At 45.3% G+C, this 14,242-nt stretch overlaps 1 protein-coding gene across 1 annotated transcript in view; it reads right to left on the bottom strand.

Annotated features, from left to right (window-relative positions):
* Positions 1 to 2,781: 2,781 nt before the first annotated feature.
* Positions 2,782 to 14,242, bottom strand: part of GPATCH3 (G-patch domain containing 3) — a 74,344-nt gene continuing 62,883 nt past the window's right edge. The window contains exons 5-6 of the mRNA XM_077295689.1: positions 4,807 to 4,934; positions 2,782 to 4,673 (exon numbers count right to left, since the gene is read on the bottom strand). Of these exons, the coding sequence (XP_077151804.1) occupies positions 4,505 to 4,673; positions 4,807 to 4,934 (297 nt within the window). The 3' untranslated portion in view covers positions 2,782 to 4,504. The remainder of the gene's footprint in view (positions 4,674 to 4,806; positions 4,935 to 14,242) is intronic.

Here is a 14,242-nt window from a genome sequence, read left to right as displayed (position 1 = left end):
TTCGGCTTTGTCCCCGGAGGATTTTAAACATGTTTTTCTCTGAAAAGCTGGAGCGAGTGTCTGATACATACTGCCCATGTATATCTGGTTTCGCTGTAATCATAATGACCTGTACAATCATATTGCCAGTTCATTTTTACTGTATAATGAACACTGGAAAGACAAAAATTTGGGAATTGCACTTTTGCGAATTTTGCCACACTTTGAATTATACCACCTCTTTTTATCATGTGATATACTAGAAAATTGGAGGAAAAAATTCCAAGTACAACTCGCCCTGCAAAAAGACAGGCCTCATATGGCTAGGTCAAGGAAAAAAAGTAGTTATGGCTCTGGGAGGAAACAACAAAAGCGCTTAAAGGGAACCTGTCCCCCCCCCCCCCCCCCCACCCAGGCGTTTGTAACTTAAAGAGCCACCTTGTGTAGCACTAATGCTGCATTTGGACAAAGTGGCTCTTTTAGTTATGCTCCGTGCACACGCTGAAATAAACACTTATAAAATGTGCCCCCTCATACCATGAAACCATCCCAGAGGCGTGACTTTCCTTCCTTATCAGATGCAGCACAGCCGTCATTCATACCCCCTTTGGCGCAGTGCGCCGCCTCCTCAGCGTTGTTTGAATCTGTCCCGGAGCCTGCGCCGTTATGTTATCCCTTGGGCATGCGCAGTTAGCGCTGCCCGTCTTCTGACATCATTTGTTGTCAGGCTGCCTGCGCCTGTGCGGCCGCCCTGCCCGAGATCCAGCCCCGCAGTGTCTTCTGATTTATTCACACTGCGGGGCTGGGATTCATGGGCATGCGCTGTGCATATCTTCGCCTCTCACTCATCTCCCTCCGCCTTCTTCAAACTGTGCCGGGTCACGGCCGTGGCACGTGATTAAGGATCAGCTGACGCCGCACAGTCTGAAGAAGTAGCGGATAAGCCTGGCTCAACAATTTTTTCAAAAACCAAAATTAATCAATATAAACACTAGCAGGTTCTTGGATAATCAAGATGTATAAAACGTAACTTTTACTATAATCACTTAAAAAGTGCAGACATATAGTGCAAACAAAGTGCTGGTGCAAACAATAACAAAACACAAAAACAGACAGCCAATAAAATACCTCAACTGCCCCGATTACACAAACAGAGCCGATTTTGGTCTCTATTTGGTTAGATCAATACGAGAAGACATTGCTCTTAAAGAGTCTACCGTACCAAAGAGACAAGGGGGTCCCCCCCAAATAGATGGTTGATCATGTAGACTCAAACTCACAAGCAACAGTGGTGCTTTACCACAGACAAGAGGAAATCACACACCGTCCAAACAATACGCTAAGATTGGGGAATGTCCCTTACATAACCCCAAAGTTTGGGGTGTAGTTTAAACCTATTGTAGATCTTAATAACGGTGGCAGTATTTTTAAGCGATATGCTTTATAAAAAAGAAATGCAGGATCTTGAATAAATACATCCTGAAGCACCGAAGATTCCCATTAAAACAGCTAGAATACAACTATACCGTTTCCCAACAGAAAACACTTAGAGGTATACGTTCACATCGGCTGTTGTATGGGATTAATAATAAGTCAAAATCATTTTATACTCATCTGCTCTTTCTGGTTACTTTCCCAGTCTTTATGCAGGTTGAGTTTACCCAGACCGTCTTGCGGCTTTCGTAGATATCCACATATTTTCCCTCAGGTCCTATCCATGAAAGAATGCCTCCCAACGCGTTTCATCCTGTATAGATTCATCAAGGGATTACGGCATAGGTTCTGTACAAGTGAGCAATCGCTCATTTGTACAGAACCTATGCATTTTTTGATGGATAGGACCTGATTTCCTCTTGTCTGTGGTAAAGCACCACTGTTGCTTGTGAGTTTATTGAGTCTACATGATCAACCATCTATTTGGGGGGGACCCCGTTGTCTCTGGTACAGTAGACTCTTTAAGAGCAATGTCTTCTCGTATTGATCTAACCAAATAGAGACCAGAATCGGCTCTGTTTGTGTAATCGGGGCAGCTGAGGTATTTTATTGGCTGTCTGTTTTTGTGTTTTGTTATTGTTTGCACTATATGTCTACACTTTTTAAGTGATTTTAGTAAAAGTTACGTTTTATACATCTTGATTATCCAAGAACCTGCTAGTGTTTATACAGTCTGAAGAAGGCGGAGGGAGAGGAGTGAGAGGCGAAGATATGCACTGCGCATGCCTATGAATCCCAGCCCCGCAGTATAAATAAATCGGAAGACACTGCGGGGCGGGATCTCGGGCAGGGCGGCCGCACAGGCGCAGTCAGCCTGACACCAAATGATGTCAGAAGACGGGCAGCGCTCAGTGCGCATGGCCAAGGGATAACATAACAGCGCAGGCTCTGGGACAGATTCAAACAACGCTGAGGAGGCGGCGCCCGGCACCAAGGGGGTATGAATGACGGCTGTGCTGCGTCTGATCAGGAAGGAAAGACCTGCCTCCCTGCCGATTTCACGGTATGAGGGGGCACATTTTATAAGCGTTTATTTCAGCGTGTGCAAGGAGCATAACTAAAAGAGCCACCTTGTCAGAATGCAGCATTAGTGCTGCACAAGGTGGCTCTTTTAGTTAAAAAACCTGGGGGGGGGAATGACAGGTTCCCTTTCAATAATAAAGTGTCATGTCAGGAAGGGGTTAAATTGCCCAATTTATATTTTTGTTTTAAGAAACTGATCATCCCAGAGAACTACTTTAATTGCTTGTTATAGGACTCATAGGTTCATTCAGGTAAATTAGAGTGGAAGGACTATATGGATTGCTTATGATTAATACACATATTTTAATGACATGAACAGATTTTGGAAAATTACAAAAAAAAAAAAAAAAAAATCTGCTACTAGATCTTCACTAGAAGCAGCATAATGTAAGGGCTGAGACTGATTCCAGCGATGTGTCACTTACTGAGCTGCTTGCTGTCATTTTGATAAAATTACAGTTTTATGTGCTGCAGTTCTAGCAGTTCTCTGAATGCTGAGCCCTGTATAACGCTGCCCCCACCACTGATAGGCAGCTTTCTGTGTACACAATGCATAATGCTGCTCGCACATTAGATATCAGAAACTTTAGGACAGATACCCTTTAAGTATCATCTTCTAAAAAACTAATGTACAAACAAAATTGTATAAATTACCTGACTACACATTTATAAAAATTATATCTCTCAAAAACAGTAGTGTCCGTTGTTAAAATCCAGGCAGCATGTGAAGTGGATCTGTGGTGAAGATTTGCTGCCCCATTCATGTACAGCTCTGCTGTATTATTAGACTAAATGGTCCAATAATGTGTTTTGTTAATAGCCAAGACTGACTGCAACAAACTTATGACCCTGCCAGTCTGACTCTGCACCCAGCACATCCTCTTCAGCAGTGATTGATGGCCACTGTGATTACAGGCAGATATACAGTGTGTCAGGTAAGGCTACTTTCACACTAGCGTTGTGTGACGTCCGTCGCAATGCGTCGTTTTGGAGAAAAAACGCATCCTGCAAAGTTGCCCGCAGGATGCGTTTTTTCCCCATAGACTTTCATTAGCGACACATTGCGACGTATTGCCACACGTCGCATCCGTCGTGCGACGGATGTGTCGTGTTGTGGCGGACCGTCGGCACAAAAAAAGTTACATGTAACTTTTGTGTGCGTCGTCTCCGCCATTTTCGACCACGCATGCGCGGCCAGAACTCCGCCCCCTCCTTCCCGGACTGCAGAAAGGGCAGCGGATGCGTTGTAAAACTGCATCCGCTGCCAACGTCTTGCAGAAATTTCACAGCAGGCGTCGGTACGTCGGCCCGACGCTAGTGTAAAAGTAGCCTTAGGGACCACGAAGGATCAATCTCTTTATGAACACAGCAGACTGCTATTGAGGTCATTGCATATGGTTCTGGTTGCTGTTAACCAATTGGCACAATATGTCTCTGCAGGGTTTAGTCTAACAGTGCAGCAAACCTATTACCACAATATGCGGTCGTTAAAGGGACTGTCACCTCAAATTGGCGGGATATTTAAATGAGTTTTTACCGGTCCGATGGGCAGCGTTTCCTCTTCATTTCTCCACCCCGTCCGTCCCTGTTGTCCGCAATAGGTTAGTGAATTAGAGTACGTGTGCGCCATAGTTGGCGCGTGCGCATGGAATCTTCGGTCGCGCACGTGCAGTAGGCTTTGCCCAACTGTGGGCAAAGCCGAAAAGTATTACTGCACATGTGCCCGCGCACTATGTCCTGGAAGTATTTCACTGTGTTGCGGGACATAGTGCACGGGTGCATGCACAGTAATGCTTTTCGGCTTTGCCCACAGTTGGGCAAAGCATACTGCGCTTGCGCATCGGATCCGTAAAAACTTATTTAAATATCCCGCCAATTTGAGGTGACAGGTTCCCTTTAAACAAGGCACTGTTCAAACCCTACAATACTCCAGTTTAAGGTGGCCATCTGAAAGAGGTTATTCTGGCTTCAGTCTTTATTGGAAAGTCTATTCATTGTCCATTAACTTCTAAAGAGTGCTTGTCTTATAGTTGTGGTGTTTCAGAGCCGTAGAAGGCTGACGTTGCAATAACTCGTCACCCAGATCTTCCTGTCGAGGTGCATCGTACGCTGTAGATATGTAATATCTTGGTTTCTTCGGTTTTGGACAAAAAGTTGACAATTTTTCTCCATGGTACCTAGAAAAACAGTAATTGTAAACTAAAAATCAGCCAACTGTTGTAAACAAATTATTACAGAATAACAGAAGTGGGAAACCAGGATAAGCAGCGCAAGGGATACATCTATTACTGTACTAAACTAGGCCCTTACCCCAAGCCATATTTGCATTTAGGATGCTGTCCTTCATTCTCCAATGCCTCTGGCATTCCTGCTCCACTAGAACCGAGTCCTGCTCCATCAGTCCAGCCTTGACGCTCCATTAACTTTCGCCCAACTCCCTGAAATAACATACAATATGGAAAGAGTAAGTAAAATTCAGATGTTCTGTTCACCAACCCTGAATTTGTTGTAACCAGTCACAGTATTGGAGTGAGGAGGTACATGTAAACCCTTTGAAAGGCCAGGTCAACATTTGCGGACAGTTTTTTTCTATTGCTCCAATGTATCCAAAACGAAAACGGACGCAACCTTTCAATAAGTGTTGGTTAGAAATATCCTTTATTCTACAGAGAAACTGTAGAAACTAATGTATCTCCATAGTAACAGACAGCCAAACTTTGGTGTGCCCGTTCTTGTCCCGTAGATAAGTGGGTGTCAGATAAAAGAAGCATTACAGCAGGATCAGACTACACCAAGTTGCCATGTTTCATTTTCTTAAAAAACTAACAGACCTATAACATTTGAAACCCCGGCCCTCGTCAGACACCATCTAAGGGTGTTAAAGGGAAGGTGCCATAAAAAAAAAAAAAAAATTTCCAGCGATTGAAAAAAATGTAAAGAATTAATGTTTACATTTTCTTAAAAAATATTATCATTTGTTTTTAATTTAGTAAGATATGAAAAATAATTTTAAAAGGTTTGGCATTTCCACTTTTAAACACTAGGGGGAGCAGCTAATGAAATTTCACAAAAACCTAGTGTACAACTAGCTCACATTACTGCACTGCAGTAATATTGGGCGGAGTCTGCTGACGTGTGTGATGTCACTCCTCTCCTTCTGGTGTTTGCTAGGGCATGAGAGGATTCAGGAACACAGTGTGCAGCCATTTTGTTGGTGACTGCAAAGTTATACTGACAAGTAGACAGTCACCGAAGATGGCAGGCAGCAAGGATTCTGGGAGATATGTGGTGGAGGGAGCAGGGTGACAGCAGCACAGAGTATTTCAGGAGAGCAGTGTGCTGGTCTATGGGGGGCACCCTGTTCGGTGTGCGGAGCAGCCAGGGATTGTACATAGAGCGCTGTCTTTTATACACATGGATGGACCGTCTCCTCAGAAATCCAGGAAACATTTCTGCTGATTGATGGCCTGTTCTGATCCAGACTTTGCATGCAAAGACCCCATTCCCCTCCTCAGATCCTGTCCTGGCGATGTGTGAAAGCGAGGCGACAGGTGCAATCCGGGGTGACGCTGGGGGGAAATGTAGCCATATAGTAACAATAAAAATGAGACCCCTCTCTTCAGCTGCCTCACCAGCCCTGACTGCACCTAACTGGAGGTCATGCTGCCCCCTCTATTACCCCAGACCCGCGTGCAGCTGCTCAACCGGAACCACCCTAGATTGGGTCCCCTTTCTGCAGATAATACTTCCATAGTGTTACATAATACTGCCTTATAGATCACACATAATACTGCCATATAGAGCACACATAATACCGCCATATAGAGCACACAATACCGCCTTATAGAGCACACATAATACTGTCCTATAGTTCTCACATAATACCATCATATAGATTGCAAATAACGACGCCAGAGTGTTCTCACATAATACCGCCATATAGAGCACACATAATACAGAGCACACAATACCGCCATATACTTCACATAATACCGTCATATAGATCTCACATAATACCACCAGTGTTCTCACATATCGCCATATAGATCACACATAATACCGCCATATACATCAAACATAATACCGACATATACATCACATAGTACCGCCATATACTTCTCACATAACGACGCCATATAGATCTCACATAATACCGCCATATAGAGCACACATAATACCACCATATAGAGCACACATAATACCGCCATATAGAGCATACCGCCATATAGATCTCACATAATACCGCCATACAGAGCACACAATACCGCCATATAGAGCATACCGCCATATAGAGCACACATAATACAGAGCACACAATACCGCAATATACTTCACACAATACCGTCATATAGATCTCACATAATACCACCAGTGTTCTCACATATCGCCATATAGATCACACATAATACCGCCATATACATCACACATAATACCGCCATATACTTCTCACATAACGACGCCATATACTTCTCACATAACGACGCCATATAGATCTCACATAATACCGCCATATAGATCACACATAATACCGCCATATAGATCACACATAATACCGCCATATAGATCACACATAACGGGGGAGATGACTGCATAGGAGAGGATTAGATACACAGCTCAGCAGTCAGTATCACACAGGACAGTATTAGATACACAGCTCAGCAGACAGTATCATACAGGATAGGATTAGATACAAGGCTCAGCACAGTATCACATAGGATAGGATTAGATACATGGCTCAGCAGACAGTATCACACAGGATAGTATTAAATACACGGCTCAGCAGACAGTATCACACAGGATAGGATTAGATACATGGCTCAGCAGACAGTATCACACAGGATAGTATTAGATACACGGCTCAGCAGACAGTATCACACAGGATAGGATTAGATACACGGCTCAGCAGACAGTATCACACAGGAGAGGATTAGATACATGGCTCAGCACACAGTATCCCATAGTAGAGGATTAGATACACGGCTCAGCAGACAGTATCACACAGGATAGGATTAGATACATGGCTCAGCAGACAGTATCACACAGGAGAGGATTAGATACACAGCTCAGTCAGTATCACACAGGATAGGATTAGATACATGGCTCAGCACACAGTATCCCATAGTAGAGGATTAGATACACGGCTCAGCACAGTATCACACAGGGTAGGATTAGATACAAGGCTCAGCACAGTATCACACAGGATAGGATTAGATGCATGGCTCAGCAGACAGTATCACACAGGAGAGGATTAGATACATGGCTCAGTCAGTATCACACAGGATAGGATTAGATACACAGCTCAGTCAGTATCACACAGGAGAGGATTAGATACACAGCTCAGCAGACAGTAACACACATGGGAGGAGATAAACTGCTCAGAGTCAGCACCACAAGGGATAGGATTAGATTCCCTCTCCCCCTCCCCACTGATACTTACTTCACGGCTCCCTGCTGAGTCTTCTCCCTCCAGTCCTTGGTCTCCTCCTCCTCCTATAACTGCAGGGCTCCTGCGATCATCCTGGGAGCTGGAGCTCACCGCTGCAGTGTGAGCTCCAGGAAGATGGCGCCGATCTCCTGCCTCTGCTGTGGACGGCTCAGGGGGCGTGGCCAGAGCAGAGAGCAGCTTATAATGCTAGGTATAGTGTCGGGAGCCGACCGCAGATCTCTATGCACAGGGCTGCCGTAATTGCAGAGTGTAAGTGTCGTGCAGCTTCACTTACACTCCTGCAAAGCAAAATGGCGGCGCCCAGTGGCTGAAAAAAAAATTAATAATAAAAAAAATGTTAAAGTTAAAAAAAAGGAAATTTGTATGAAAAATAATTTTGTATTAAAAATAATTGTTTATATAAACAAAATAAAATGCGGCACCTTTCCTTTAAAGATCTCTGCTTGTGGTCTACGAATGAGGATAGTCACCATTGTGTGTGGCGAACAGTACTGTAAGGGTATGTTTCTACGGTCAGGATTGCATCAGGATTTGCTCAGGTAAAATATGCACCAAATCTGCACCTGAGGTCACTGGCAGGTCACCTGCGTTTTTGATGTGTTTTGACACGCGGATTTGTGTGTTTTTGTAAGCTAAATAAAAAATACACAAAAAACGAACTGAGGTAATTTCGATCCATGAAGACTCACCTCTTCCGACAAGCCTACAACCTGCAGTAACCACCGATCGACCAAACCGCTGCATGACCAGCTCTACCCTCACCTACTGTATTCTCACCCATCCCTTGTAGATTGTGAGCCTTCGCGGGCAGGGTCCTCTCTCCTACTGTACCAGTTATGACTTGTATTGTTCAAGATTATTGTACTTGTTTTTATTATGTATACCCCTCCTCACTTGTAAAGCGCCATGGAATAAATGGCGCTATAACAATAAATAAATAATAATAATAATCCATCCATCCATCCTTCGATCCATCCATCTTTCAATCCATCCTTCGATCCATCCATCTATCGACCCATCCATCCATCCATCCATCTATTGATCCATCCATCTATCTTTCGATCCATCCATCCACCCATCTATCTATTGATCCATCCATCTATCGACCCATCCATCTATCTTTCGATCCATCCATCCATCTTTTGATCCATCCACCTATCCATCCAGCCATCTATCGACCCATCCATCCATCTATCGATCCATCCATCGACCCATCCATCTATCCATCGACCCATCTACCTCTCGATCCATCTACCTATAGATTTATCTATCTATCTATCTATCCATCCATCTCTCTATGGATCTATCTATCTATCTATCTATCTATAGATCCTTCTATAGATCCATCTATCGATCTATCTATAGCTCTCTCTCTATTGAGAAAGGTTCCTGTTGGGACCGAAACGTCGCCTTCTGGGCTGATTAAATAGCTTTTTTTCACTACAAACGGTGTGCTGCCTCCAATTTTTCGGGATTTTTATAACTGAGGTTTGGTATTTGCCTGGGGGCTCTGCACCCAAACTCTTTCTTTGTGCTGCTCTAATTTTCTTCCTCTTATAGATCTATCGATCCATCCATCCATCGATCAATCCACCGATCCATCCATCCATCCATCGATAGATGGATAGATCCATCTACCTATCTATTGATCTATCTACCTATCGTATCTATCGATATATCTATCTATAGATATATCTATCGATAGCTATATCGATAGTTAGATCTATAGATAATTCCAAGCCCGATGATTAGTAATAAACATAATAAATAAGATGTGAGACTAGTCAGAGTTTCTCGCATGTGTGATCCCAGCCTTAAATAAAGACACACACGAAATCTGTGTTAGGACGGGGTCACCCTTGTAAGAAACTCGCATGAGTCTCGCACCTCAATACCCGGCACTGCCGCTGGCACTGTGAGGCTGCATGTATTTCTATGCAGCTGAACGCTACGGTCCCAACTGCCGGCGGCAGTGCTGGGTATTGAGGCAAGAGACTCGTGCGAGCTTCTCACAAGTGTGACCCCAGCCTTAAACGCAGTATCTGTTTAATGTAAAAAAAAAAAAAAAATGGCGTGGGCCCCCACGCAATTTTCTGCGCCAGAGAGGGAAAGCCAGCAACTGGGGGACCGATGTTTGTAGCCTGGGAAGGGGTTAATACCCATGGAGTTTCCCAGGCTATGAATATCAGCCCGTAGCTGTATATTTAGCCTTCACTGGCTATTAAAATAGGCGGGTCCTCCTATAATTTATAGCCAGAAAGGCTATGCAGACAGCTGCGGGCTGATATTCATAGCCTAGGAAGGGACCATGGATATTGGCCACCCCCCGCTACAAATACCAGCTCCCAGCTGCCCCAGAGATGGTGCATTATTATTATTAATTTATATAGCACCATTAGTTCCATGGTGCTGTACATGAGAAAGGGGTTACATACAGAGTTATAGATATCGTTTACAGTAAACAAATTTACAATGACAGACTGGTACAGAGGGCAGAGGACCCTGTCCTTATGGACTTAACATTCTATGGGATAATCAGGAAGAGACAGAAGGTCGGGGGTGCAGCAGCTCTGGTGGTGGTGAGGCAGCAGAGAGGTTATTGAAGGCTGTAAGCTTTCCTGAAGAGATGGGTTTCAAATTCCGTCTGAAGGATCCGAGGAAGGAGGATAATCGGACGCGTTGAGGCATGGAATTCCAGAGGATGGGGGATATTCGGAAGAAATCTTGGAGTCGGTTGTGTGAGGAACGAACAAGTGTGGTGGAGAGTAGGAGGTCTTGGGAGGATCGAAGATTGAGTGAAGGAAGATATTGGGAGATTATTTCAGAGATATAGGGAGGGGACTGGTTGTGGATGGCTTTGTAGATCAGTGTTAGTAGTTTGAACTGGATTTGTTGGGGAATTAAGAGCCAGTGGAGGGATTTGCAGAGGGGAGAAACTGGAATAGCGAGGAGAGAGGTGGATTAGGTGAGCAGCAGAGTTGAGGACAGACTGGAGTGGTGCAAGAGTTAGCGGGGAGGCCACAGAGGAGGGTGTTGCAGTAGTCGTGGCGGGAGAGGATGATTGCATGCACAAGAGTTTTAGTAGATTCAGGAAGGGATGGATTCTGGCAATGTTTTTAAGCTGGAGGCGACATAAGATGGCAAGAGTTTGTATGTGCGGTTTGAAGGACAGGGCAGAGTTGAGAGTTACTCCGAGGCAGCGGATTACAGGTGCGGGAGAGAGCGTGATGCCATTGACCATAATAGATCTGTAGCAGTAGGCAGTGGTCGACTGTGTCAAAGGCAGAGGACAGGTCGAGAAGGAGGAGGATGGAGAACTGTCTGTTGGCTTTGGCTGTAAGTCATTAGTAATTTTGGTCAGGACAGTTTCGGTGGAGTACTGGGGGCAGAAGCCAGACTGAAGGTTGTCAAGGAGAGAGTTAGATGAGAGGTGTGAGGAAAGTTGAGCATGGACATGCTGCTCAAGGAGTTTTGAAACAAACGGGAGCAGTGATATAGGGCGATAGCTGGACATAGCAGCTGGGTCAAGGTTTGTTTTTTTGAGGATGGGTGTGATGGTGGCATGTTTGAAGGCGGAGGGGAAGATAGCAGAAGATAGCGATAGGTTGAAGATATGGGCTGGAATGAGCGTGTTAGTGAGGTTGGGGAGCAGGTGGGAAGGGATGGGGTCAAGTGCACAGGTGGTGAGGTGTGATTTGGAAAGGAGGTGAGTAAGCGCTCATTCAGTGATGTTGGGCTGGTGGAGCAGTAAAGGTTTGCCTTGTTTGGTCGATCTTATTTTTGAAGTAGGTAGCAAAGTCCTCGGAAGAGAGGAGGGGAGTTGGAGGTGGCGGTGGAGAGAGTTGAATGTGCTGAACAGTTGTTTTGGGTTGTAAGATAATGAAGATACATGGTTTGTGAAATAGCTCTGTTTAGCAGAGGTGAGGGCTAATTTGAGGGCAGTGTAGCTTGTTTGAAAGCAGTGAAGTCGTCTGGCAGGCGTGTTTTCTTCCAATGCCACTCCGCGACCCTGGATGCTTGTCTAAGTTTTTTGGTGAGATTGTTATGCCATGGTTGCCTATTGATTTGTCGCACTTTGCCATGCATGAGAGGGGCGACTGAATCTATGGCTGATGTGAGGGTGGCGTTATAGAAAGCGGTGGCGCTGTCCGTGTCGTGGAGTGAAGGTATGGCGGGCAGAGGTAGAAGAGAGTCAGAGTCTTAAGACTAGATGAGCGAGGTTTCTGCGGGGATGTGCTAGTGGCTGGACGTGGGGGGCCGCTGAGGAGGACAAGGATGAGAAGGTGAGTAGATGGTAGTCAGATAGGGGGAAGGGAAAGGTTGTGAGATTAGATCGGCAACAGGGGAGGGTGAAAATGAGGTCTAGTGTATGTCCGTCTGTGTGGGTGGCTGTGGAGGACCACTGAGTAAGTCTAAAGGATGAGGTAAGGGACAGGAGTTTGGAGGCTGCTGGATGGCAGGTGTCAGTAGGGATATTAGAGTCACCCATGATGATGATGGGGATGTCAGCAGAGAGAAACTGAAGGAGCCAGGTGGAGAATTGGTCAATGAAGGCAGTGGCTGAGCCCGGTGGTCTGTATATGACAGCCATTTGGAGATTAGAGGGAGAGTAGATACGGACAGAGTGAACCTCGAAAGAAGGGAGGATAAGGGAGGGTGGGGGTTGGATAGGGTTGAAGGAGCAGTTTTTAGAAAGAAGGAAACCCACTCCTCCGCCATGTCTGTTGCCAGAGCGAGGAGTCTGGGTAAGTTGGAGGCCACCGTAACTCAGTGCAGCAGCGGAGGTCGGGTCATCGGGCGTCAGCCAGGTCTCAGTGAGGGCCAGGAAGGAAAGGTTGCGGGAAGTAAAGAGATCGGGGAGCTTGTCGCAGACGGAGCGGGTATTCCAAAGTGCCCCAGAGAGAGGAAGCAGGGGCGTGGGGGTCAGTGACACAGATTTTAAGTGTGAGGGATTGCGGTAGTTTCTCTTAGTGCGAGAAGGATAGGGGTGATGATTAGTGGGAAATATGAGGCAGGGGGGCCAGGATTGGGGCATATGTCGCCAGCAGCGAGAAGGAGCAGAGAGGGAAAGCAGGTGGGTGAAGGAGAGTGATCGGCTTATATTATATTTTGGTAGGAGAGGTCTGAGGTTAAGGAGCAGGTCTGCAGATGAAGCAAGGTGTGTGTGTGTGTGGGGGGGGGGGGGGGGGGGTAAGAGAGATGGGGAGATAGTTATTTGGTTCGAGGGTGCAGGGGTTTGGGGATAGCGAAGGAGAGTGAGGATTAGTGGAGCAAAAACAGTGAGGGCAAATGAGCGCATGATTAAAGAGCAGGGAAAGAAAAGAAAGGCAAGTAAAATTAGAAGAAGAAGAGTGATTAGTCTCATCGTCTGGCCGATTTCCGGTATATTTCTTTTTTTTAAAACTCAAATAGATTAAGTATAAAATCACAATAAATATTTTACAACAATACAGGGATTTTGAAAATATTTCCCCCCCCCCCCCCCCCCCGGCAATATATCCCAACATTACCAAACCCCCCTCCCCCCTTCTCCACATTTACACAGTTCATGCTCTTCCCTTAGCATATTGTATACCGTCATATACTTTAGTATTATGTGATGACTCCTACTGTCCCCTTATAAAGAAACATTCCAACAGGAAAAAACTTCACAGAACGTTCTTCCCTCATCCCTCCCCTACCCCAATTTCAGCCAAGGAGTCCACAGTTTATCATAAAACTCCACTTTCCCTCTTTTCTGGTAAACCCCCTTTTCTAGAGTAATAAGTTTCACATATTGAAGGTATTCTCCGGCAAATTGTTATTAAACCACAGCAGGGAGAACCTGGTAAGACAGGTGACTCCACGAATTTGTCTAACTCTTCCCCATAATTTATATATCAGGAATAGCGTAGGATACATTTTCCCAAGTGCCCCCAGAGACCCATCTTCCAAGCACTGTACCGCAGGATATCTTGTCGTCACCTTATCAGCTGTTGTACCACGCTGGAAGACGCCTCATGCTCCCAAGCCCTTTAAGTGCTGGCACTGAGCTACCAGGAAGTATATTTCAGGGTTAGTCAAAGCCAAACCTCCTTCATCCGTAGGTCTCTGAAGCGTCTCCAACGTAATACGGGGACGCTGCTTTCCCCACACCAAATTCCTAAATAAGGAGTTATTCAGCTTAAAATTCCCACGTGGTATCCAAATAGATGAGTTATGGCAAACATACAGTATCTTAGGCATGAAAATCATTTTAAATAAGGTCTCAGCCCACCACTGACAAGTGCAATTTAGACCATGCCCCTACTTTTGCCTTAA

The sequence above is a fragment of the Ranitomeya variabilis genome, chromosome 3, assembly GCF_051348905.1.
Source record: "Ranitomeya variabilis isolate aRanVar5 chromosome 3, aRanVar5.hap1, whole genome shotgun sequence".
In the NCBI taxonomy this organism is placed as follows: domain Eukaryota; kingdom Metazoa; phylum Chordata; class Amphibia; order Anura; family Dendrobatidae; genus Ranitomeya; species Ranitomeya variabilis.
The sequence above is the reverse complement of the archived record's forward strand: the minus strand, read 5'-3'. Positions and strand labels throughout refer to the sequence as shown.